The sequence below is a fragment of the Propithecus coquereli genome, unplaced genomic scaffold, assembly GCF_000956105.1.
Source record: "Propithecus coquereli isolate 6110/MARCELLA unplaced genomic scaffold, Pcoq_1.0 Scaffold173, whole genome shotgun sequence".
Lineage (NCBI taxonomy): Eukaryota > Metazoa > Chordata > Mammalia > Primates > Indriidae > Propithecus > Propithecus coquereli.
Genome location: NW_012141969.1, coordinates 3,670,483 through 3,696,796, shown reverse-complemented (window position 1 = coordinate 3,696,796; position 26,314 = coordinate 3,670,483). Strand labels below are relative to the sequence as shown.

General features: G+C 37.0%; 1 protein-coding gene across 1 annotated transcript in view; it reads right to left on the bottom strand.

Moving 5' to 3' along the window:
• The window catches only part of PRRG1 (proline rich Gla (G-carboxyglutamic acid) 1), a 104,279-nt gene that overhangs the window by 37,289 nt on the left and 40,676 nt on the right, over nucleotides 1-26,314 (bottom strand). Inside the window, exon 2 of the mRNA XM_012642088.1 lies at nucleotides 20,444-20,494. Within this exon, the coding sequence (XP_012497542.1) occupies nucleotides 20,444-20,453 (10 nt within the window). The 5' untranslated portion in view covers nucleotides 20,454-20,494. The remainder of the gene's footprint in view (nucleotides 1-20,443; nucleotides 20,495-26,314) is intronic.

The following is a 26,314-nucleotide window of genomic DNA, read 5'->3' as shown; positions in this document are numbered from 1 at the left end:
ACATAATTATGCTATCCTTTTATACAACTGGCAGTGCAGGTTTGTTTACACCAGCATTACCACAAACATGTGAGTAACGTGTTATGCTACAATCTTATGATGTCACTAGGCAACAGGAATTTTTCAGCTCCATTAAAATCTTATGAGACCACCATCATATATGTGGTTCATTATTGACTGAAACATCATTATGTGGCACATGACTGTATTTGTAAATCTCCTGAAAAGGGGCATGGCACATGTATTTGTCATATTTATTTGACTATGGTGCCCTTTTCCAAGAGACATTTCACCAAATTAATAACTTCCTAGCCATTGGTCTTATTTATACCATCTCAAATGGCACAAAAGTCTCCTTTATATAACAGGACAAATAATACATGGAGAAAGACAGTAGATGATTTTATTTCCCTTAGGGCTTCTCGTTTTCAGTATAAACATGTCTTGTTTCTTCGTTTGTCATATAAAATGAATTTGAGTCTCTATACATTCTCTCATAAAATACAATGTCCTATGCTGAGTGCAGTACTGCGTGTGGTCTGAGAAGTGCAAAATTGATCAGGATTATCAGCTTCCTTGTTTTAAACACAATACATATGTCAATGCAGTCTAAGATATCCCTGGTGTTGAGTCAGTTTTCCTGAGGATAAAAGAAACAATCAACAATAATATATTTTGAACTTTTAAGAGAAAAAAACGCTAAATACTCATAAGAGAAAATCATTTTCTTATATGCTATCTAAATGGAAAAGGGGAGTCAAGGAAAGCAGGCCAATTCAGGTAACTCCGGTTACCCAGTAACCAGAAAGCAGGCTAATTCAGAAGGATAAACAACTGGAAGGTAATATAGCAGGAAAGAGATCTTCTAATCCCAGCCTAATGAAATTACCAAGAGCATTCCATAATCATCTTCTATGTATTTATTTGTACCAGGAGACAAGGTAATATAATACTGAGGACTCTAGATGGACTAAGCTGGCAAGTATATTTGATCTCACTCGCCAAATCTGGTCAATTATTAATAGAAGATACCACTTGGAGTAAGAATCTGACTAGTAGGAAAAATACCATTTTAGCTTAGTTATGTCTGCCATAATAGGGAACAGAAGGTGGTGGCAGAGTATTTGCCAGTCCTCATCAAAGTACTTTGGAAATCTAATGGACCTTACATGACGATACTAGAATTAGACTTTTTTAAAAATGTATAAACAAAATAAAGGAGGAGGTGTCAGCTTTGATCTACAGGATGAAATCAAACTATCTCTTCTCAAAACACCAAGCAATTTCTAGTCTGCAAGGGCTTGCGTTAGGACTTTTAACTAAAGCAGTGATGTCTGAAACTAAAGTTGATCACTTCCCTCTGCCTCCTTCTCCTTAAATTGTGAGTTAACTCACAGCTGTCAGGAATGATGTGCATGCTTTAATCAGGGATCACATGACATGGCAAGTATACAGAATGTAAATGTGCTTGAGAACACAACATTGAGGTGTTATATACAACATGCAGTTTTCCCATTAAAGGAAATCAATAAAAACCTATACCTTTTTTTCTTCAGATTCAGTTAGGAAACACTCTTATTAAAGAAAATATTTCAAACCTAAGGCTTATGCACACCCTCCACACACAATAAGTATATTTATTCAAAAAACCTAACTACTTTTTCATAATTTCAGAATAAGCTCTAGTCCATGTTTTCTCTTCAAAAGAAAACAATAAAAATTAAATGAAATAAAAAGGTGGAACAAGTCACGAAGATGAATAGCAGATGACCTCTGCCCTCAAGGTTTTTCAGTGCAAGAGGTAACAAAGATAAGAGAGATATACAAAGAACTCTATTGTAAGACTGCTCATGATGGATGCTCTTTGAGGTCAGAAGACAGACATATTTCTATTGGGTGTGTGGTGGGGGATCAGGGGAAGGACCCCTGAAAAGTGTATTTGAGCTGGCCTTTTAAGGATTGGCAGGATTAGGACATGCAAACATGGCAAGGAAAGACATCCTAAGGAAACAGTGAGTGAGGGCCTGGAATTAAGGAGAGCAAGGGGCATATATGAAGCACAGTGAGTGGGGTCAGTAGGGCCAGAGTGTAAGACGCAAAACAGGAAGAGTAGGAAAGTGGCCAACTGGCATATAATGGTGGCACTTAATGCTAGGCTAAGATATTTGAACAGTGTGGTAGCCATTCAAGGTTTTAGACCAATACTTAGGGGAGAATAACTTAAAAAACTATGTATATATACAACAGATTTGGGGGTAGGACAATGGGAAAATGAAGGGAGAAAGGGCAGGTAAAAGGTTACTTACAATAGACCAGCTTAAGAAATAATGAGATCATGCATTCAAGTGGTGGCATTAGGAATGGATAGGGACAGATGTGAAAGATATGGATAATGGATGATTTCTTTGGCCATGCACCTTGTTCCTCGGTCAAACCAAATCTCACCATTCTATGAATTAGCTCTTTTATGCCTTCATAATTCTGCATCTGATATTTCCTCTGTCTAGTGAGCTCCTATTAAACTCAGATGTAACATCCTCTAAAAACCTTCCCCAGACTCGACTCCCTACTTCATTAAACAGAGCTGCTATGGATTCTCAGTATTTATATATACTTCAATTATAGCACTTTATCAAACTTTATTATAATGTTTGGTATGACTGTCTGGTTCCCCTCCAAGGCTATACGCTTTTTTTTTTAAACTTTCATCCTTTATTCCTTGAAAACGTACACTTTCAACATATTTAAAGTTTTTCTAGTAATGCTTTTCCAGCCATTAGGGGGAGCCACTGGGAGGAAAGTCAGGCCAGGCTCTCTGAACCGGGAGGGCTATCTGCAGGGAAGGGGCCTAACTCTTCATAGCTAAGGTGCTGGGCTGGGATCTCCCTGCAGGGAGGGGCGGGTGCTCTCCCATATCATGGGGTTTTTGGCCCCCGACAGCACTCTCCTGTCAGTTCAGTCCACATGGGCTCCCTCACTACCCAAGTACAGCTCTCAAACCTCCCCCCAAGTGGCATGTCTGACCTGCTAGCTTGCGTCTCCACACAACGCAGGCAGGTAGGGTGCTCTTGGTTTGGGCACCCCTTGTCCACTACCAGTCCTCCAAGGAAGAGGTGTGGGTCCCACTCTCTGTGGAGGCCTCAGCCTGGAGTATGCGCCCGCTGGACAGAAGCAGCCGCTTGCCAAATTCTCGATTCAAACTGCTCACCGGGTTGTAATCGGCTATAAGCTTTATGAGGGCAGGGCCCATGTATTAATATTTTGATCCAACCTCTGTCTTTTGTAATACTTATTAAAGAATTTAGTACAGAAGAAGATTAAATACATGTGGAATAAATGAAAACGCAAAATGGGAGAGAGTTGGAGGCTTGAATGCCCAGAAGATTGGAGGCCAAGGACCACGCCTATAATTATGAAGCAGCATTGCAAACTTAATATATGGTTGTGAAACATATCTGTATATTGTATAAAATATATGTACAGCAAAATTTTTGGGAGACAGCACTTGAATATCCTTTTTTTAGCAAGAGAAAGCTTTTAAAATTTGTAGTATATTTCAATTTTTGCTTCCCTTGGAGCAGGTATTTTTTGTTTTTTAAGAAGCATTTGGTTTCCCCTAGTAGCTATGGAGTAGCTTGATACCTGCTATTCTGGGAAGAGGGCATAGCCAGATGCTTTTTGGCTTGGCAAGAACTGGCACCTTGGTTCCCAAAGTGTGCAGTGAAGTTCCCCAGGGTGCTTCAGCAAACTTGCAGAGAACGTGCAAGACATTTTACATTTTTTGAAGGACATATAATATATCTTACATTTTTTAAGGAAATGCAGTGATATTCAACATCTGAGACACCACACAAACTATTAGTTTGAGGTACTTCATAGTTTTATCATTAGACAGTTCTACATCCCTTTTTTGTGTGTGTGTGCAAGGCTGGACTTCCAGCTGTGATAAAAAAAAATGCCACGTGAAAAATCACATGGAGATGGGGATGGCAGTATCCAATCTGATTCCATCATTTGAGAATGGCAGGCACATACATCTCACTAGTACATAATTGTATGATTATTTAAGATTGAAGTAAATATATTGCTTTCTTTCGATTTGTGTATATTATTAATAATATCTTTTTTCAAATGGCTATGATGCTACCAAGATATAAATACTTATTAATTTGTTTGGACCTAATTAATAAATGGAACTATTAGGAATTTCTTTTGGCCTACAGCTGCTATGAAAAAAATCCCTGTGATAACTAAGGTAACTAAGAAAGTTTGGGAATCTCTGATCTAGGGGATCTGGAGAGTGATGGAGTCTTGCCACTGCTCTCCCAAATACATTTGGAACACCAAGCTTAAATGCGCTGGGAAGTTCCTTCTGTGAGGAAGGAGACTGACATCCCTTTTGAAGTTCAAAGTTACAAGCCCTGATAAGAGTTATAGCTAGCAGGAAAAGGATAAAGTGCAGTTCCTCATACCAGCCAGACACATCACCCAGTTGTAGGCTATGCTAAGCCAGCCATTCCTCAGTTAGCCACCTTGGTTCTGTGAGCTTGCCTGTGGAAGAGGCCAGGGATATGAACACTGAAACAGCAAGGTCACTAAATAGCTGAAATATTGAAAAATGAAGCCTACTATGGTATGGAGTAAGCACAGGTGAAAGAAATGCTGGGTAGAAAGGTGTCCCCCGACCCAGCACTGCTGGAAATTACTACCAGCCAAGCTGGGGCAACCTATGCCTCAGTTACTGTAATTATTCCTCTAATGACCTTGGAACTGTTCTGGGTACCAGAAAGCCTGGTTTGGGTCCCCTATTTTTAATGTAAGATTATACACCAGCAATAGCAGCAAGAACATCAAGAACAATAGAGAATGGGGACATTTTACAAATGAGCCTCGTATTACATATCTGTTCTTCGATGCAAGAGTTAGGGCCTCCTCCTCTAGACCTAATGTGCAATCCTGGAGTTCCTGGGTTTCCCAAAGAAACAGGTTAGTGAGGGAAGAAAGAAAGACATTATTGCATTATTGGGGGAAGGAGGTTGTAGTTGTTTAATCTGAGTAACAAATGTGATCTCATTGCTATCCCAAGCTTGCTAAGTAGTGCATATCAGTTAGAAAGTAAGAACAAGGGGTGTCAAAGCACACAGCTATATGAGGAAGGCAAAAGCCTAAGCGTGACTTCTTCATCTATAAAGTTGTAATAATAGCAGCAATCTCATAGTTACAAATGATGTAATAGAATGCTTTGCTCAGGGTATAATAAAGAATAGATTTACAATAAATAGCAGTTTGACTCATTTTCATTGTGGCAGTTATTCTATGAAAGGAAAAACTAAAGATTTATCAAGCTTATAATAAAAATGCTCTTAGAAAATACAGAATAAAGGAGTAAAGATAGAGTTAACTTGCATTCTGTCTGTATAACTGCAGGAATGCCTGGGACTTTGGCCCCCTTGGTCAAGTCTGGGATGAAATGGACTGGCTTTATAAAGTGCTGCTTAAAGTCTGAAACTCCCTTGGAGGCATTCTGTATTAGCTTGTCTAACCTGCTTGTTGAAAATATATAGGCTGATGGTTTGCACCTGATTTAATTGATTACATAGCCTAGTTTCAGCTACATGATCAGTGGAATATCAAAGATTCTCAGTAAACTTGTGCCTTGGCTGCCCTGACACCAAAGTTATCTTGCACATATTTTGGTCGTTCACATTTAGAAGACAAGCATGTTCTGTGTTACTAAAAATGGTCTTTGGACCATTTTCTTTCTCCTGCTACACCGTACCTTTAGTCATTATTAAACCCTTATGAAAATATACCCTATAGAATCTTGTGAGTCCTTTCAATTATTCAATGCTGCATAGTCATTACAATATACTTTGATGATTCATAAATATTTGGGAATATCACGAGGTTTAAAAATTTCAGAAATTCTTCTGGATGTAAACTAAGGACTATTTCCGGTCTTTTATTTATAAGGGCCTGATACTTGTAACAAATTTGTGAGGAAACATCCTTTATCATAATTTATATCCTTACATTTATTACTTTATTACTTCAATTTAGTCAAATGTATGTTGATAGCTTATCAGCACTGGAATTTTAACAACGGACCACAAAGAAGCTCTTACGAAGGACAGATTAAGAAAGAAAAATTATATACATGACAGATACATATGTTTAGAGAATCATGAATAACTACAACAAAACACATTAGTTAAATTATGTTCTATTGAATTTTAGGTTGATAGTTCACGTGGCTATTCAATATTTTACATAATCATTATGGATATTAATGATAGTAATATCTCATTTATACAGAAGGTATTCAAATAAACCTAGTCTCATGAACTTAGACACAAGAGATCACCAAGGTCATGCTTTATAACTTATCTTATGCTTTACCTATAGAGGAGCCCTAATTCCCTCAGACTAATCAAGGGTCAATTAATTCTATCCATGTTCATGAAACTGGCTACGAGACTTGAAAGGCTCACTGCACATGAAAACTGAAAAGTAGAAGAGGCAGGGTGGTCTGAACCAGAGCAACATACTGACAGCAACAAGAAGTGAAAGCTAATTAATCTGAAGGCAAGGGAAAAGAGAGGCAGAAGGCCCTTTGGGGATTACTTACAGTAGGATCTAACCTCCCTCACACTAACAGTTCCCAAAGCTGCAGCTATCAATGATTATGTTTATCATGGTGAATCTGAATCACCAATCAAGAGCCATATGATGTTCAGGATAATGTTTAAGTAGGTAGTAAATTATGTAATCTAATTTAGAACTATTTCCACAAAAATTTAGTTCTTAAAAAGTTTTCTTACCATGTTAAAAAGGTGAGCATAGGCAATCCGCAAAATATATTTATTCAAATGGAAAATTTGTTCCTAGACAATGTGGTATAAATGTTGGTGTATCACAGACTGAATCTGTAATGAGTCCACAAACTAATCAGGAATCTGCTTTTCTTTTCTGAATAAAGCTCTAATAATCTTTAGTTTATTATTATTAGTTTAGTGAACTTCTCATTTAAGACTGTAGAACATGCAAAGCTATCTACTTAATCGAGCCTTCTGTTTGTCATATGGAAGCTGCTCTTTGAGATATATTATTGAAGTCTAAGACAGCCAATATCCATTATCCATTCACCACTTTCACCAACCCTGTGTTGACACAAGTGAAACTGTAGCATAAAAGAAAAATGTGGTATGGCGAAAAAACTCTGAATTTGTAGTAGTCAGGATACATGGATTCCAGCTCTGGCACTAAACTGGCTGCATGATTCTATATTTATTGTTTAATTTATCTGGGCCTGGTTCCTAATTTTTGAAGCAAGGGCGTTAAATAGGATTTCTTAGGTACTTTCAGTTGTAACAGTAAAGAGTTCTATAAATGGAGTTTTGGAAAGTGGGAGTAGTGTATCTTATGCAAATCTTTGTTGGACATTAATTCATTATTTTCTGGCCAACCAATCACCATCCCCCAAACCAACAATAAATAAATAAACGAACAAATAGAGAAAATCAACAAAGCACCCTCCCTACCCAGTCCTGTGCTCAGATTTATTTTTAAAAATCTTACAAAGTGTCACATTCGTAACTCCTTGTTTTCTTGCTTATAAGTCATTTTGATATTATTTACCCAGTTGTGCCTGCATACAATACCTTTAAGATTTTTTTTCCTGCTGAAATAGTTGTTAAATAGGGACGTCTTATCACAAACTGATGCAAATAACTTTCCCTAGGAAAATAAAGTCTCACATTCTGAAGTGACATTTCACTTACTAAAAACCAAAATTATGCAAACTAAAAAGATGCTAGTTGGATCATCCTACTATCCTTACTTAGGGAGGTAGAAAAATAGAATATTGCCCAATTTGATTTTATCACCGTAACCTATTTATGGAAATTAAAGGTTAAATTCTTCATAGCTGGTATGTTTATGATTCAAAATTTATTGCACGGTGGTGCTCATGAGCCCAACCAGGTTGTCTCAAACTTATAACTTAGTGAGAAAGACATATAGTATGTGTTTATACAGAAATTAGGGAGCTGAAACATATTCAAGGGCTAATATATTTAAAAAATAATTTGAAGTTACAGGATTGAGCTAGTTAAAGTGGGAAGTCTAAGAGTTTGAGAGAAGAAAAAACATTATTATTAATATCTTTAATACCCTAAACCCTCTTCCTGAGGACAATGTGGTGGTTATGATAATTACCTAAGACTTTTTAAAAAATATCTTTGTACTACCAGAGGCATATGATGAAATGCTAGATGATAACAGGCAGGTTTCCTGGAATAAGTGTAGATAATATGCCAGAAATGGATTTCTATAAGAGAGATGCTAAAAGAGATAATGCATGTCTATAAAGTCAATATTCTTCAAAAACAAAACAAATATGGTTCCCTCAGAGTGATACTAACTATTTCAATATGGTTTTCCTAAAAGCCAAATTTCAGATCATACATTCAGATGTCTTTTGTCTAATGATTTTATGCTTCATAAGAAAAAAAAATGAGATAGAAATGGCCCAACAGATTCTCCCACAAAAGAAAGTAAAAGGCAAAATTTTCTTTGAAGGAGTTTTAAATTTATAGCTACTTCTTATCAAATAGAATTCTTCAGGAAATGGCAGATGACAGCAATCAAATTACTAACAATTATGCCAACTGATTTAAAGGTATGGTATTCTAACACATGATATTTCTGAACTAGGGGCAATGCCTTGCCCACAGTAAACAAATATGGAATCAATAAACTGTCTAATTTGGAATGATTAAGCATACAATCAGGTATAATTATCAAAACAGGAGAATTCCAAAGATGGCTATTACTCCTGTTACTAGTGTACCAATTGTATCACCAAGAATATCAGTAGTCTTAGTGTTTACAGTTGTTACAACCATAAGATTTCCTTTCTAGTTTATGGATCCTACCTATACTGATTACACTTCTGTCTCATATGGAAGAATATGGAAATATCTATGACTAATAATCATCACTTAATAGGAAAAAAAGGAGGTAGATAGAACTCATCAAATATGAAATACAGTTTTAAACACATAACTTTATGTTATAGTGACTGCTTTACAACCCACCAGCATAGACAGTCTGATATTCTATGTGATAGCTGTAATCTAGACTTCAGAAGTAGATAACTGTCCTAGTAGGATGCATACTACATTTAACCAAAAAGCCACATTCCAAAGGGGGCTACCACAAAAGCATTCAACCATCTTTCTTTCCAGCCCACAATGGAGTTTCACTGAAAAGTTAGTGCCTTTGTTAGTTTAGCAAATGGATTTCAGAAATGACTTTTCACTGGTGAAATCAATGTTGTTTATATGTGGATTTGCTCTAGAAATGACAGCAGCTTGCACACAGCTTTTACTTGCACACAATATAAAAATCTAAAGCCCCTGCAATTTGTACCCTTTGGAATGGTGGCCACGACTTGACTTCTAAAAGGCCCCATGTTCAACTGCTGATCTGAAGGATTCTTGGTTGCTTTAATCTAACTAGATGGATTAGAGGAATACCATGGCTAGAATGCTGTCACATATGCCTCAGATGAACTTTTTATCTTAGGTATTGTAGGTGGACCTAAAAGGGGAAGGAAGTGGGATTTCATGGAGTTTATATAATAGGTTATATGGCAGAATTGTGCCTTCTTGTTAATAAATGTCTTATGTGTGTAGCAAAATTTGGCCTAAGACTTTGTTGTAATCTGGTAACCACATTGTGGAGAGGTCTAGACCTCACATGCCTTAAACTATTGGAGGCTACTAGTATTTGCCAAAATAAACCTAATAATTGTAAAAGCAAGATTGATTTTGATTCTTTTCAATACACTCTTGCTATTCTACATGTAATCAATCCCAAAGGATGTGCTGGGCTGATGCATAGAATTCTATAATCTCATTTGTTTCTGAAGTAGACCTTTAACCACCCATGAAGTCCACATGCTTCTAATTCAGTGATATATATGAACTGGATGCTTAAGAAGCCTCTGAACTCAAGGGTTCCCTATGCATACTGCATTTAATTGGTTGAAGCATATGAAACTATAGTTTCTGAAGGCCAAAATGATGACTTTCAGCCATTTCATATGGTTCAAACCAATATACTGACTATATGAGGCCACACTGAAAACACTGGAAGAATTACATGTTGCAAAACCATAAAGTAGGGAAGCGACTGATTTCTTATCCTCAGAGAAGCACATGATATTAACTATTCTACTAGTTATTCTATCACTTTCTTTTCTTTCCCTTTACACATTAATACAGCTTCAAAAGGTGGATGATAATTAATATTCATGCACCATAGGATCTCAGAGCTGAAAGGGATCTTTGAAATTCATCTAATCTAGTGGCCTTCTAGATTTTATTAGTCATGGAATCCTCTGAAAATCAAAACTATAATGAAATAAAAACAGATAAAATACAAAATAGTAGAGTTGTTCTATATGGATAAGAGGTGCTATACTCCTGGGGCACTTCCCTTTCTTCTCTTCCCTCAAGGTGGCCCCTTAGAGGCCCCTTTAGAAGGCCTGGGATTTCACTGAGCACACTGAAAACCAATGATCCAATTTAACCCCTTCATTTTACTGACCATAAAACTGAAATCTACAGCTTAAGTGATTTATCCAACAACACAGCTACTTGATTATAGGACTAGGACTACAACTTAGTCTCCAGAAGCATATACTGCTCTCCTTTAGACTCAACTTACTTCTATAAAAACCATCATAATATCAGGAGAAGGAAAAGACAAACCATAGAGTGGGAGAAAATATTTGCAGAAAACATAGCTGATAAATGACCATTATCCAAAATGGACAAAGAACTCCTAAAACTCAACAGTAAGAAAACAAACAATCAGATTTAAAAATAGGTCAGAGACCTTAACAAACACCTCACCAAATAAGATATACAGATGGCAAATAAACATATGAAAAGATGTTCCATAGTATACAGCCATGTGTCTCTTAAGGATAGAGATACATTCTGAGACAGGTGTTGTCAGGCAATTTTGTCACATGAACATCATAGCGTGCACTTACACAAACCTAGATGGTATAGCCTACTACACACCTAGGCTATACTGTATAGCCTAGTGCTCCTAGGCTACAAACCTGTACAGCATGTTACTGTAATGAATACAGTAGGCAACTGTAATACAATGTAAGTATTTGTATATTTAAACATATCCAAACATAGAAAAGGTACAGTAAAAATATGGTATTATAATCTTATGGGACCACCATTTTATATGTGGTTCATCATTGACCAAAATGTTGTTATATAGCTCACGACTGTATGTCATCAGGGAATTGCAAGTTCAAACAATGAGATACCACCACACACCTATTAAAATGGCTAATATCTAGAACACTGACAACATCTGTGCTGTCAAGGATATGGAGCAACAGAAACTCTCATTCATTGCTGGTGTGAATGCAGAATGGTACAGCCACTTTAGAAGACGGTTTGGTGGTTTCTTACAAAACTAAACATACTCTTACCATATGATCCAGCAATTGCTCTCCTTGATATTTACCCAAGAAAGCTGAAAACTTAGGTCCACACAGAAACCTGCACACAGATGTTTATAGCAGTTTTATTCATAATTTCCAAAACTTGGAACAACCAAGATATCCTTTAGTAGGTGAATGGATAAACTATGGTATATCCAGACAACAGAATATTATTCAGTGCTAAAAAAAAAAAAATGAGCTATCAAGCCATGAAAAGACATGGAGGGACGTTAAATGCATATTACTAAGTGAAAGAAGCCAATCTGAGAAGGTTACATATTGAATGAGTCCAACCATATGACATTCTGGAAAAGGCAAAACTATGGAGATAGTAAAAAGATCAGTGGTTGCCAGGGCTTGGGAGGAGGGAGAGATGCATAGGTGAAGCTCAAAGGATTGCTGGGGCAGTGAAACTACTCTGTATGATACTATAATGGTAGATACATGTCATTATACATATGTCCAAACCCATAGAATGAACAACCCTAACGTAAACTATGGATTCTGGGTGATAATGATGTGTCAATGTAGGTTCATCAACCCTAACAAATGAACCTCTCTGGTGGGGGATGTTGATTATGCGGGAGGCTATGTATGCGTGGGGGTAGGAGGTATTTGGGAAATCTCTGTATTTTCCACTCAATTTTGCTGTGAACCTGAAACTTCCCTAAAAAAAAACCTATTTAAAAATTAATAAATAACAATTTAAAAAGAAAACATCACAATATGTGAAATATGGCTTATCTCTAAAGATTTTCTTTCCTTTATTCTAAATCAGTGGTTCTCAACCTCGGGCAATTTTGTCCCCCCAGGGGACCTTTTGTAATATCTGAATATATTTTTGGCTATCATAAATATAAGGGTGGGAAGTCCCACTGGCATCTAGTGGGGAGAGGCCAAGGATGCTGCTAAACATCCTACAATACACAAGACAGCCCCCACAGCAAAGAATTATCTAGTCTAAAATGCCAACAGTCACTCCTAGGTATATACCCAAAAGAATTGAAAACAGATATTCAATGAAAAATGTGTACATTTATGTTCATAGCAGCACTACTCACAAAAGCCAAAAGGTAAAAAATAGCTAAATGTCCATCAACTGATAAATGGATAAACAAAATGTGGTATATTCATTCATACAATGGGATATTATTCAGTCATAAAAAGGAATAAGGTACTAATACTGATACAACAGGAATAAACTAAAAAACATTATGGTAAGTGAAAAAAAGCCAGACACATATGTGTACAATGTGCTCACATATTATATTATTCCATTTATATGAAATATCTAGAATAAATAAATCCATAGAGATAGAAAGCAGATTAGAAGTTGGCAGAGTTTGGGAGGAGGAGGGAATACTAAGTGACTACTTAATAGGTATGGGGTCTCCTTTGAAGTGAGGAAAATGTTTTGGAACTAGATGGTTGTACAACATTGTGAATGTACTAAACACCACTGAATTGTACACTTTAAAATTGTCAAGTCTATGTTATATTAATTTTGCCTCAATTTAAAAAAATGCCAATAGTGCTGAGGTTGAGAAACTGTTCCAAACTTATGTACCAAAGGTTATTTTCTTCTTTAGTAAGTAAATAGCAGAGACAAAAGGCATCACGCACTATTATGAGTTAAAAAAAAAAATAAGGCCGGGCGCGGTGGCTCACGCCTGTAATCCTAGCACTCTGGGAGGCCGAGGCGGCTGGATCGCTCAAGGTCAGGAGTTCGAGACCAGCCTGAGCAAGAGCGAGACCCCGTCTCTACTAAAAAAATAGAAAGAAATGATCTGGACAACTAAATATATATATACATATATATATAAAATTAGCCGGGCATGGTGGCGCATGCCTGTGGTCCCAGCTACTTGGAGGCTGAGGCAGGAGGATTGCTTGAGCCCAGGAGTTTGAGGTTGCTGTGAGCTAGGCTGACGCCACGGCACTCTAGCCTGGGCAACAGAGCAAGACTCTGCCTCAAAAAAAAAAAAAAAATAGCCTGACCATTAAATAGTTAGCCCATTTTTTTTTCTTGTGGCAAAGATTTGCCAAGAAAACATGATGGCAGTTGTCAGCCTCATGAAGATTTGTATTACTGTTATAAAATTATGAAGATAGGAGTTTATAATAAATTGGTGACATCATCTAAACTACAGAGGCATGAATATGTCACCATGATAAAGGGACTCTCAGATCCAATATAGGCCAGAAAATGAAATAATTAATTGACTTTAAATGTATGCCTTCACTTGAACTATAGTCCAGGGAGCTGCCAAATAAAATTAGTTGCTACATTATGAGACAGTCACTTTACAAACCTTGTCAGTTTGAAGGTTCATTCCCTGTTTGAAAATATGGAGCTGTATGCTCAGAGGTAAAGTTTAGAAACGGCTTCAATTGAGCAGTAGTTCAGCAGTGAATCAAAGAACTTAGATATTTACTGTGGTGGTTGTAAACCATCTTTCCTTCCACTAAGTCTTGATTAGTAGGGGGACACGTTTGGGTTCCTTGGGCTAAAGGAGCCAAGCACATCCAAGGACCCAAAGGAATTATGCTGCTATGTTTTAATAAGAAACAAAGACTAGGCCAGGCATGGTAGCCGACGCCTGTAATCCTAGCAGTCTGGGAGGCCAAGGCGGGGGGATTGCTTCAGCTCAGGAGTTCGAGACCAGCCTGAGCAAGAGCGAGACCCTGTCTCTACTATAAATAGAAAGAAAGTATCTGGACAACTAAAAATATACAGAAAAAATTAGCCGGGCATGGTGGCGCATGCCCGTAGTCCCAGCTACTCGGGAGGCCAAGGCAGGAGGATTGCTTGAGTCCAGGAGTTTGAGGTTGCTGTGAGCTAGGCTGAAGCCACGGCACTCCAGCCCGGGCAACAGAGCGAGACTCTGTCTCAAAAAAAAAAAAAAAAGAAACAAAGACTAAATGGCAGCATTGCTACTGTTTTTTTTTTTTTTTTTTTTAATAGCATGACTATATATTCATTCCTACTAGAACATTAAGGGCATGTTACCATTAAGTAGGGGAAATTAATATGGAAACTGACTTTTCATATTAAGATTTTGTAGACCTAAGATTTTCTTCTAAGTAGGGTAGGTAAAAGCTATTTTCAAAGATTAACTACTGAAAGAGAAGAAACAGAAAAAAGCTTAAGCTTTCTTCATATTTTTATTCTAGTTATCCTCTATAAATAAGGCCTGCCTGACTGGAAACATTAGCTATTCCAGATATATTGTTTTCTAGCAACAAAGCAAAATTAATCTTTTTGAAGATTCATGGCTAAGTATTATTCCTATTTTGCGAAGGATGTGTAGGAGCAGCTTGTGGTTTGCTATTATTGAGACAGCATGACGAACTTCTTTCAGAAGCTCTGTTTTTAAGGTAGACAGTGAAATTAGTCATCAGTAATTATATATTAGACAAATAGATACCACAAATTACCGTTATAGCACTTAGAAGATGCAGTAATAAAACTGTGTTCTGAGATAGAAAAAATTCAGATGGAAGGCAGATATATTTTTAAAAAATCAAATTCAGCTGGGCGCGGTGGCTCACGCCTGTAATCCTAGCTCTCTGGGAGGCTGAGGCGGGCGGATTGTTTGAGCTCAGGAGTTCCAAACCAGCCTGAGCAAGAGTGAGACCCCCTCTCTACTAAAAATAGAAAGAAATTAATTGGACAACTAAAAATATACAGAAAAAATTAGCCGGGCATGGTGGCGCATGCCTGTAGTCCCAGCTACTCGGGAGGCTGAGGCAGGAGGATTGCTTGAGCCCAGGAGTTTGAGGTTGCTGTGAGCTAGGCTGACGCCACAGCACTCTAGCCTGGGCAACACAGTGAGACTCTGTCTCAAAAAAAAAAAATCAAATTCTACTGAAAGATTATAATAAAAATAATAATCCCAGAATTTTTTAGCAAGAAAACTAAAAAGAAATTTCTTTGTAGATAAAGATAATACTTACTGGGAGTACTGAGCCTTTTATCATTTTGTCATGAATATACCAGTTGCTCAGGGATGAAATTAAAAAGTAAAATAAAGCTTTAATTTCCATCTGAAGATGATTAAAGATAAATACTCTAGTACAGTCATCTGATATCTGCTGGGGATTGGTTCCAGGACCCCCTGACAATATCAAAATGCTCAAGTCTCTTACATAAAATGGCATAATATTTGCATATAACTTCACACATTCTTCTGTACACTTTAAATCATCTCTAGATTACTTTTAATAGTTGATGCAATGTAAATGCTTTGTAAACAATTGTTATGCTATATTGTTTTTTTATTTGTATTAGTTTTATTGTTGTATTGTTTTTTACTTTTATTTTTTTCCTGAATATTTTTGATCTGTGGTTGGTTGAATCTGCAGATGTGGAACCCGCATATATGGAGGACTGACTGTATTATGTACATAAGATTTTGTGAGCTTATATATATATATATGCACATTTGCAAAAACCTCATATTCTCTTCTTTGTTGAAAATGTTAATTCTCTACTAGAATTGTGCATATAATTTTATTTATACATGCTGTTCTTTATCGAACTAGTATCCCATCTTGTCATCTCATACTGTTTTGGTGCTCCATGATAAATTATATTCTTTGTGGCAAGAAAAGCCACAAAGATAAAAATCTATCAGTCAAAAAGGGTGAGTTGCACATAGGCCAGGTAAGCAGTGTCAGGGCACTTACTTTAGGTACCTCCCTTGTGAGCTGTACAGAGCAAGCTTCTGAATTGAATTGTCTTATTATCTACTACATCATTGCCAATCAGCGCTGCTGCCTTTTCAATCACTGCAGCCATGTATCACTACTGCTCAGATTTTAATATTTGAGGCATTGTACTATCTGATACACATGTGTTTTAGCTGTTACCACAAATGTTGATGGACATTTAGCCATTTCCCTTGGCCTATCTGTCTAGTCTCCATGATATATGAACATCATCGTATTAATAGATCTTAGAAAATAATTTCTTCTATACCTCCCATAGCAACAGATAACTCCTAAGTTTTTAAGTCACTTTACATGCTACTGATGACTAGGATATCCAGAACATGGTTTATTGGAAGAAAAGAAAAAGATATAAGAAGACCTGGGTTTGCATTTGGCTCTGTCTTACGAGCCTCCGTTTTATAACATATAAAATGAGGATAATAAGCCCTATTTATATCATCGGGTTGTCATACAGATCAAATAAGATAATGTAGAGGAAATATCTATGAGTTATAAAGTACTCTACAGACACTTGTTAATATCAAAGTAATTATAGGTTCTTAAGAGTCTTAAATACAAAGCTCTACCTAAGAATTCATATACAGTAAATGGAATTTCAATGCCACACACAACGGATACTAGTGGTGGCCTAATAAGAAAATAAATACACAAGTCTGTTCTCATCCTACCCCCTTTTTATTATAAGACTTAGAATTTGTTTAGAATCTTTTATGTCACATAAATAATGATTCTTCTGACACATATTTACAAATAATTTCTTCATCCAGTATCAAAGAATACTAAAAGAAATTCACCTCAATTTTAATTCAATTTTATTTTTTCACCTAAACTGTATAGTTGTCCAGCTGTGTTCTTTGTTTTCATGGATCCTTAATTCATTTAATGAGGCTAGTGCCGTATCTTTGTGGTATTTTCCTCTGTGTCCCTTTGTATGATACATTGAGCTACGTTTGTGAGAATCTTTGCCAAATCCAGCAAAAACTTCATTGTATAGCGCCAGAAAAGAGAAAAATGGCACACAGTAGCATCTTTCTTTTTCCAATAACAGTGTCAGCAATTAACAAATGTAATCAGGCAAACTAAGCAAAGCTTAGAGAGTAAAGGATAGAGTCTCTTTGAGATTCAGGATGTTACAAATGCTTTTAAAGTGGTCAACAAAAACAGTCAAAATGCTATCACAAGCTTCTGTGTTGTTAAAGCAGTATTCTTTGAAGCACTTCCCTTGTCTCATCTCCAGGCTGGAAACATGCCCATCTTTGCAGATTACATTATCATGCCCTGTTCTTTAGCAGGAACTATAGTAGACTATTCAACAACACAGATTTGAACTGCACATGTCCACCTATACACGGATTTTCTGCCACTCCTGCCATCCAAGAGAGCAAGATCAATTCCTTCTCTTCCTCCTCCTCCTCAGCCTATGAAATGTGAAGACAATGAGGATAAAGACCTTTATGATGATCCGCTTCACTTGATGAATAGTAAATATATCTTCTCTTATGATTTTCTTGATAACATTTACTTTTCTCTAGCTTACTTTATTGTAAGAATACAGTATATAATACAAATAACATACAAAATAGGTATTAATTGACTATTTAGGTTATTGGTAAGGCTTCTGGTCAACAGTAGGCTACCAGTAAAGTTTTTAGAGAGTCAAAAGGTATACCTGGATTTTTTACTGTGTGGGGGGTCAGTACACCTAAAACCCACATTGTTCAAGGATCAACTGTTCATCAATTGCCTTACGATTTGAACAAATACTTGCTGAGACGTCTTTTAAAGTAAGCACCTAAAATGATCCCTTTGCTAGTGACTTGGTTAGTCTGAAAATGAAAAGAGGAAACAAGAATGGGTTGCCTTGTCTCAGTACGGTTCTCTTCTCCATATGGCTGTGGTGGTATCCAACAACCAGAATATTCTCCAAATCTACCTGAAGCTTTTGGAATTGGGTGAGGACCAAGCCATGATGGGCTACTCTGTAAGCTTCCATTGACAGCTGATTTGGGGGCAAGACATAACATGAATTAGTCCCAGAACTTTGACTAGTTTTATTTTTTAGAAATTTATTTATTTTTAAAATTTCTAAACCATCAGAGATTGACATCTTTTGTGAAGGTTTGGGAAGAATCAGAATCCCTAGGGCTAATAAATTTCCAAGGGAAGCTCTGGAGAAAACAGTAGCAAAAGCTGACTCAAGAAGGTTCCAGAGATATTTTCCATGACTGATCCATAACTCTTGGGGCTGCCTACCAGAACCCATACAAGGGTATGGAAAGCAAGCTGTAGCATAAGAAGGAACTCTCAGTTACTCGCATACCCCTAGTCCTAGCCCTGCTGCCTACAGAAAAGCATCTGATCAAGTAACCATTTTGACCACTGAAAGAACCAATGAAGATATACTTATCCAATAAGGACAACAATGAACAGATACCATTGCTTGATTCCATTATACTTTAGAGATCTCAAAACACTTTTTTTTTTTTCACAGAGTCTTGCTCTGTCACCTGGGCTAGTAAGTCTCTCTCTGTCACCTGGGCTAGAATGCCATGGCATCACCCTAGCTCACAGCAACCTCAGACTCCTGGGTTCAAGTGATCCTCCTCCCTCAGCCTCCTGAGTAGCTGGGACTACAGGTGCGCACCACCATGCCTGGCTAATTTTTTCTATTTTTAGTAGAGACGGGGTCTTGTTCTTACTCAGGCTGGTCTCAAACTCCTGACTTCAAGTTATCCTCCTTCCTCGGCCTCCCAGAGTGCTAGGATTACAGGCATGAGCCACCGCACCCAGCCTCAAAACACTTTCAAATGTATTATCACATTATGCCAACCATGACTTCCTGAGGCTAAAAGTACAGAATGTATTCATCCCACCTCAAAGATGAACAAACAAGTTTAGGGAGGCTCTAGGATTTGATCAATGTAGTAGAGGTAGAACTTGAATTCGGGCCTTCTGACTTTGTGTCCAGTACTCTGCTATCTATATTATACCTCATCTGATCTTCCTCTGAGGGCCTTCATAGCACTCTGATTTTGATTGTGAAAATAAATAAAATTTAAAAGCTATTGGAACCTCCAAAACACTTAAAGCCTTGAGAGAGATGTGACTGTGATCTGAGTCATGTAACATACTTTGCAATTCTGCTTCTTAGATTATAGCTTAACTCTCTTGCTCATTGTTCTTGTTTGTAAATGACTAGGGAAGACTAGAGAACAGACTTCCCCCTTCCCGTCACTGATCTTTGTTATAGATTAACTGCCTCCTTTATTGTCCTGTACCTAACTCAGACCAGATAGCACCTTGAACAGGGACCCCATGACAGTTAAATCTTCAGTGTGGAATGTTAAATATACCTTTCCCAAAAGAGAAGGACCACCTTGACTCATCAGATTGTTATAACTATGCATTAAGCCTTACATAGAAACATGTTGAAATTCTGTTAAAATTTCCTAAATTTTGTCTTTATAAGTGATTCTAAACTTCTACAATTTGGAACACTGACTTCCATTCTTTGGAATCTGTGCTTCCCGGGGAGGCCTGTCCTCAACCTTTGTGCTTCAATAAACTCTCTTTAACTAGATTCTGACCCTTTAGATTATTTTAGGTTGACGTGATCTACATTGATTAGAATTATTTATGCAGTCACCATGGTGGCTGTTTAAATTAATATTAACAATGAAATGACCTTAAATTTGTCTGTTGTCCACTGTCCACTGCCCATAAATAGTCTTATGAGAAAGTAAAAATAAACACAAGGAATTCATCTAATAGGTCTTAATGTTGGGCTTTAACATTTTAAGGGAAATGAAAACTGTTTACAAATCAACCTCACAGATGAATTTTTTACTGTCATTCGTTGCATAGTAGAATTATGCTGTGTTTGTTTGTTTAATGTTACTATGAACAAAACTTAGAAACCATAGGAAGAGTTATAAAGAAGCTCGGTTTTGGGCAAGTTATGTACTATCAACTTTGAGCTATCTGACCCAGTGAGCAATGTGTGCTTGTTGATCTTTCTCGGGATAGCCCTGCCTCAGACAAAAACTTTCTAACACTAACAAGGAATATAATTTAAATGTCCACAAAAATACTATGAGTTACAAATTTGATTTCCTGGCTACAGTAGCTATAGAGAGAGTCTAAATCACTCAAAAGGGAAAAGAAACTTACCCCTCCCCATGTTTTCTGGTGGTCTCCAGCAGGTCCTTGGATGATGATTCCCTGTACAAAACAGAGCACATACACACGGTCAGATTCACAGAGGCTGAGTCACTACATCAGATATGCTCCATTACAGCTGATGTGGTCAATGTGAGCATTTCATTTCAGAGTGTTCCAATCTTGCTCTCTTACACAAATGCTTTCTCTATCATAAACAGATATCTAACCTCGGGGGACAGAAACACACTATTCCAGAAGCATGGGCTCTATATCAACTTACCATAACCTTCTTTATCTGGTATTAGTTTCTGCCCTTGCCAACTTAAAATCATCATATTCATCACATGCTTGTCTCTTAGGAAGATAGTGATATCAACAAAAAATGGCAAACAAAAATGCCACAAGGTCCAATGTTAATAACCAGGTTAGCATGTTATTAGCTTGCTTGTCCCTGGCTTTCCTTCAATAGCATTCTGTGACAAATCTAATACCCCTTATGGTGTAAAATTTTCCTGAATGGTGTGAGACAACAGCACCCCTAATCAAATTATCCCTGAGGCAAAGCAGCCCACAGAGTTATTTCCAATAAACAGTATGAATCAATGACCATGAACTACTGACAACAGAACCTTTGGAGAAACAAAAAAACACACTGCAATTGCAGAGGAAGGGTGTGTGTGGGGGAGTAGCAATTCTGTTTTTAAAAGATGAAAAAAACATATACATAACGTACACAGAAGCTAATTCATACTGTAACATTTCATTTTCTTACAGGTTCAATCATAGAGCTACCACACATTTACTATTCACTTGTTCCCAATAAAAAACTAAGCACCTGAGAGGTAATAACTGTAAGACATAGTCTATCAGTCCATAAGGAATTTATAACCTACTTGAAGTTAAACAGAGACAATTTAGGAATAAATATCACTGAAACCTGATAACCAGGTGTGTAACCCTGGAAAATCATTTTCTATCTCAAATTCTTTGCAAAAGGAAGGGCTGAACTATGTTTTTCCCAAATTTCCCTCCACAGGATGGTAAAAGGTGTATTATCCAAAAACAGGACTCTATGATCAAATAAATGTAGAAAATGCTGACTTAAGATTAAAGGGTTTTCAGAGCCTTTAAAATGCTAATAAGCAATGTGACAAAAGTACAATCTCAAAGTATTTGGCTACATAGTCCTTTTTGTAAGCAATCAACATTTCTCAGGAGTCTTACTCTTTGGAGTTCATTTTGGGAAACTGGACAAGATAACTGCTAAAGCCTCTTGTAGCTCTGAAATTCTATTATTTTCCAATAAGATATGAACTATATGGAACAAAGTTAACATAAAATGAATCAAGAAAGAAATAAAGGGGGCTGGATATTCAGAGAATTTTGGAGCTGAAAGTAACTTTAGAAATCATCTAATGATTTCTCACCAATCTACCTTTTTTGAAAGCAGCAGACAGCCCTCAAAAAATCTTATGCAGATCACCAATATATAAAATGGGTTAGGGAAGAATTCTTCAGGTGGAATTGGGGTGGAGGGCTATAGTCCCACCCAGTGGGATTTCTCCTTGAGGCAGCCTAGATATACCTCAGCAGAAACCCAGCACTATAGGAAACAGAGTTTGAAATCCAGTGACCCCTGATGAAGCTATTCTGGGAATATGAAAGAGCTGTAACTCTTACACCTTTACACAGGAAGGTCCTCATCCTTCTCAAGTATCATCCCAATTTTAACTGTAACTCCTCAAATCAGATAAATAAAATAATCATTATGTAAATATAACTGTAAAACCTTTCTTACTCCAGGAAATACCAAAAGAAAGTCAATATATTACAATGTAATCCATGTACAAATAAAAAGCCATGAAAGAGTTAAGCAGGGAAGTGATATAGCAAAATTGGGACTTTAAGAAAGGAGACTTGAGGTGCGAGAGTGGTTTGATCAGGGACAGTGATATCGGAGATGCTAGGTAAATCTGGCAGCACTTCTTGTATTTTATTTCTTGTTTATTCTTCAATATTTAATAGTCTTTTTGAAAAGAATCAAGCCTATATCAGCTGTGTTAGTGGGAACCACAAAGGAAAGGGCTGTCAGGCATGGGCCGACTTTTTCAAAGAGGAATTGCCTCTCCAGAGGTCAGCATGGCGGAGACAACAGGCATCATTGGAGGCAGCTATCTTCCAGGATAAGATAAAACCAAGGAGGCAAAAATCAGTACTACCTGTCAGTCATTTGACCTAGCATTCCAGTAGTAAACCTCCAAAGATCAGCATCTTATTTTAAAGAAGATAATTTCCTTACAGAGATATGGGGCTCAAGGCCTACTATCCATATGACCGCATACCTCAAACTCCCTCAAGTCCCCAGGTTACCCCCCTGCTTCTTCTGTTGTCATGGTCTTTCCACTCTGATCCCCTGCTGCTCTACTTTCTAGTGCTTTTTTTCAGCTAGTGTGTGTGTGTGTGTGTGTTTATGCGTGTGTGAGTTTTATACTTCTCTAAGCAGGAGTATTTGTCAATCTTGATTCCCATTCAGGTCCGCATCCAAAACTAAATATTACTTCTAAGGTAATGGCAACACACTTAAAAACAACAACAACAAGGCAGCTTTTAGCTAGATATTAGGAAATCTAAATAAAAATAATCACCGTCCCATGTATTTACCCAGCCTGGCATTAAACACCCTCTACAACTAGGTTCCAACTTCCTTAATAGTTATACTATATTCCAGCCAAACCCGCCTCTATTCATCCCTTAAATATGCTTTGAACTGTTCCAGTTCTATGCCTCTGCTCTTTTCCTCTGTATGATCTACTTCAACAAAAATTCCATTCATCCTTCAATATCAGTAGTGATGCCTTCCCTCATTACCTGAGCAGGAAGTAATCTCTTTTTCCTTTGAACTCTCATATAATATGGAACTTGTATACTACCTCATACAGATGTTCATACTTTATAGTGTCTATCAGACTAATTATCAGAGGGCAAGCAATTTGTCTCTTCTATACCTGTATCAAGCCTGTGCAACGCTCTAGCTCATTCCCAATAAGGGTTCTAGTGGCCCACACAAACCAGACTTAGGGGAACTGCCTTATCATAATAGTATACAACAAATACCAATAGAATCTTTGAAGGCTTTGAGGGAGGATTAAATGAGAACGCTTTAAAAGTTCTTGATAACAGTAAGCAGCATCTATGAGAATATAAATAAAAATTTGGTGTTTTCCCCCAAAAAATGTCTTGGTTCCATCTGGCTTTTGTTTATTTTCTAGCTGGTCAATCTGGCTCAATACATGAAGTGTAACTATTACTACTTAAGACAGGGGTAGTATAATGTATATTTTATGAGCTGAATTTTTCAAATTAAAATTTGACTTTTAAGTTTTAGCTTCAGCTGCATTAACTATTTAAGTTTGGAATGTGTACCCCCAATTCTTTAAGAGCTTCCTTTGCCATTTTTGATGTCCCTTACATGCACTTACCCTTCTTTTCCCAGCCTCCTGTGACAATAGCCTGGAGACTCCTATTCCTGGTAGTTATTCTTCTTCCAGTAATCCTCTGGGATTCAATTATATCTAGCTCTTTATTAGTTTTGAAACACTGCAGGCTACATTTTAATTTGCAGAGAAGCACTTCTATGTTGTCTTTACTTTTCAGCCACATGGCTCTCTCATGGTTGATTAGGCAGCTCAATCACTTCACTGTCATGCACTGTGCTTAGAGGCACCATTACTATAATCTCTAGCCACACTACTTAAGGCTTTGACAGTCCTAGCCTCCTGCTCTTCACCAGACCCCAAGGCCCTTCTAATTTTTAAGGGCAAGAGGACCTAAGGTCCCTGTGGCATGCTCTAGAGATGAAGTGTTCCCTGGAGTCCATTCCCTCCTCATGGTGTCTCTTAAAGCCACAGCTCTCTTTAGCTGCCTAAGGGCTCTTCTGTGTGAAAGGTTTACTCTACTAGGCCTCTGGGAGCTTCACCTCTGCATTTCTTCCACTTCTACATCCTTAAAATAATAAAGATTCAATTGGTATTTGATATAGATCTATTATGATAAGGCAGTTTCACTTATGTGATCTTATCAGTGCCTGCAACGACCCTATGGGGTAGGTATAATAATACTTCTTGATAAGTGATAAAACTAAATTTTAGAGAAATTGACTTACTCTTCTTCACATAGCTAGTAAGTAGGAGCATCTCAGGATTTTTTTTTAACTTATCAATATATTTACACCAAAAGTGCTAACATTAAAACTCAATGACTTTTCACAAACACACCTGTGTAACTGGCATCTAGATCAGGATTCAGAATACATTTCAGGATTTTAAGCTAAGGTTTCTGACGCCAAGTCCAGTGCTCTTTCACTCACGTATGTAGTCATTCAACAAATATTTACTTACTTTTTATTACATTTCGACTACTTTGCTAAACGTTGGGCTGTTAGCAAACAAGACTTCTGTGATCCCTGCCCTAATAAGAGCTTAGAATCTATGGGGGAGCCATAATATTTTGTTTAATTATAAATAAAGGAACTTATGGTATTAGAGGAATTTAAAGAAATTCAAAGTATGATTTCAGCATGGCAAGCAAGAGAGAAGGTTGAAGACAAATGGTCAAACCATACAAGGCTTTACTGGCTGGTGAAGCATTTGGATTTCACTCTAAACGCAGTGGGAAACCACTAAGCAATGCCCCTGCATTCATAAAACAACCTATTCCCTAAGAGCTTGTTTAATTCTTCAATTACCCTAACCTTTAGGTACTTCGTATGTGCCATTCACTTCACCAAGCTCATTACCTCAAATGTATAAAAATAATAATTTATATAAAACCTTGAGATATAGGTATATCATATGCAGATTTACATGTTAATTATTTATAAATTAATAAATTATAACATATTATCAAATACTTTTTAAAATTACTGTAAATAGTTATACATGCTGTCCCTCAGTGCTATATACACTAGGCAACAGTACCAAAATGCTGTCAGGTATTGCTGAATTTCAGGGATACTTATCCAAATCTCTAGAGCAAAGCCAGGCAAGTTATACAGATAAAGAAAGGACATTTTATTTCATTCTGTCCTCTGGTCCTCCTCAGATTTTGATTTAATAGTATGTAGCAAATTCAGCACAGTCATCTTTTTAATTCAACAGATACATACTGTGTGTCGACTCAAATGTACATTGTGTGTGTCTACTGCATGCCTAGGTGTGGGGTGGGAGTGATGCAACAGTAAGTAAAACAGACAAAAATCCCTGCCCTCATGAAAGTTATAATCTAAAGGGGAAGAAATAATTAACCTATGCCTATTTATTTAAATAAGCAAAATATATAGTATGTTAAATAGTGATAAATAGTGGTAGATATCAAGGAGAAAAAAATAGGGCAAGAAAGGAGGTCAGAAATTATTTAAATAATGACTGTGTAAATAAGCACTTCTTTTTTTTTTTTTGATACTTGTCTCTTACTAGTTTACTAATGACACAGCAGTTGATGTACACCAGGGGTCAATAGACATTTTCTGTGAAGGGCAAAGAATAAATATTTTAGGCTTTGAAGGCCTTGTGGTCTCTGATATAACTACCCAATTTGCTATTACAGCACAAAAGCAGCCACAGAAATGAATTTGTGTGTGGCTATGTTTTAATAAAACTTTATTTATGGACACTGAAATTTGGATTCTATATAATTTTCATATACCATAAATATTCTTTAAATTTTGTTCAACCTTTTAAAAATGTAAAAACCATTCTCAGTTCATTGCCATACAAAAACAGGCAACAGGCCATTATTTGCTAATCCCTGGTGTATACAACAAAATGGCTTACTGAATTTTCACAAACCAAGAAGTCAAAAGAAATACAAGGAAGCTCAGCT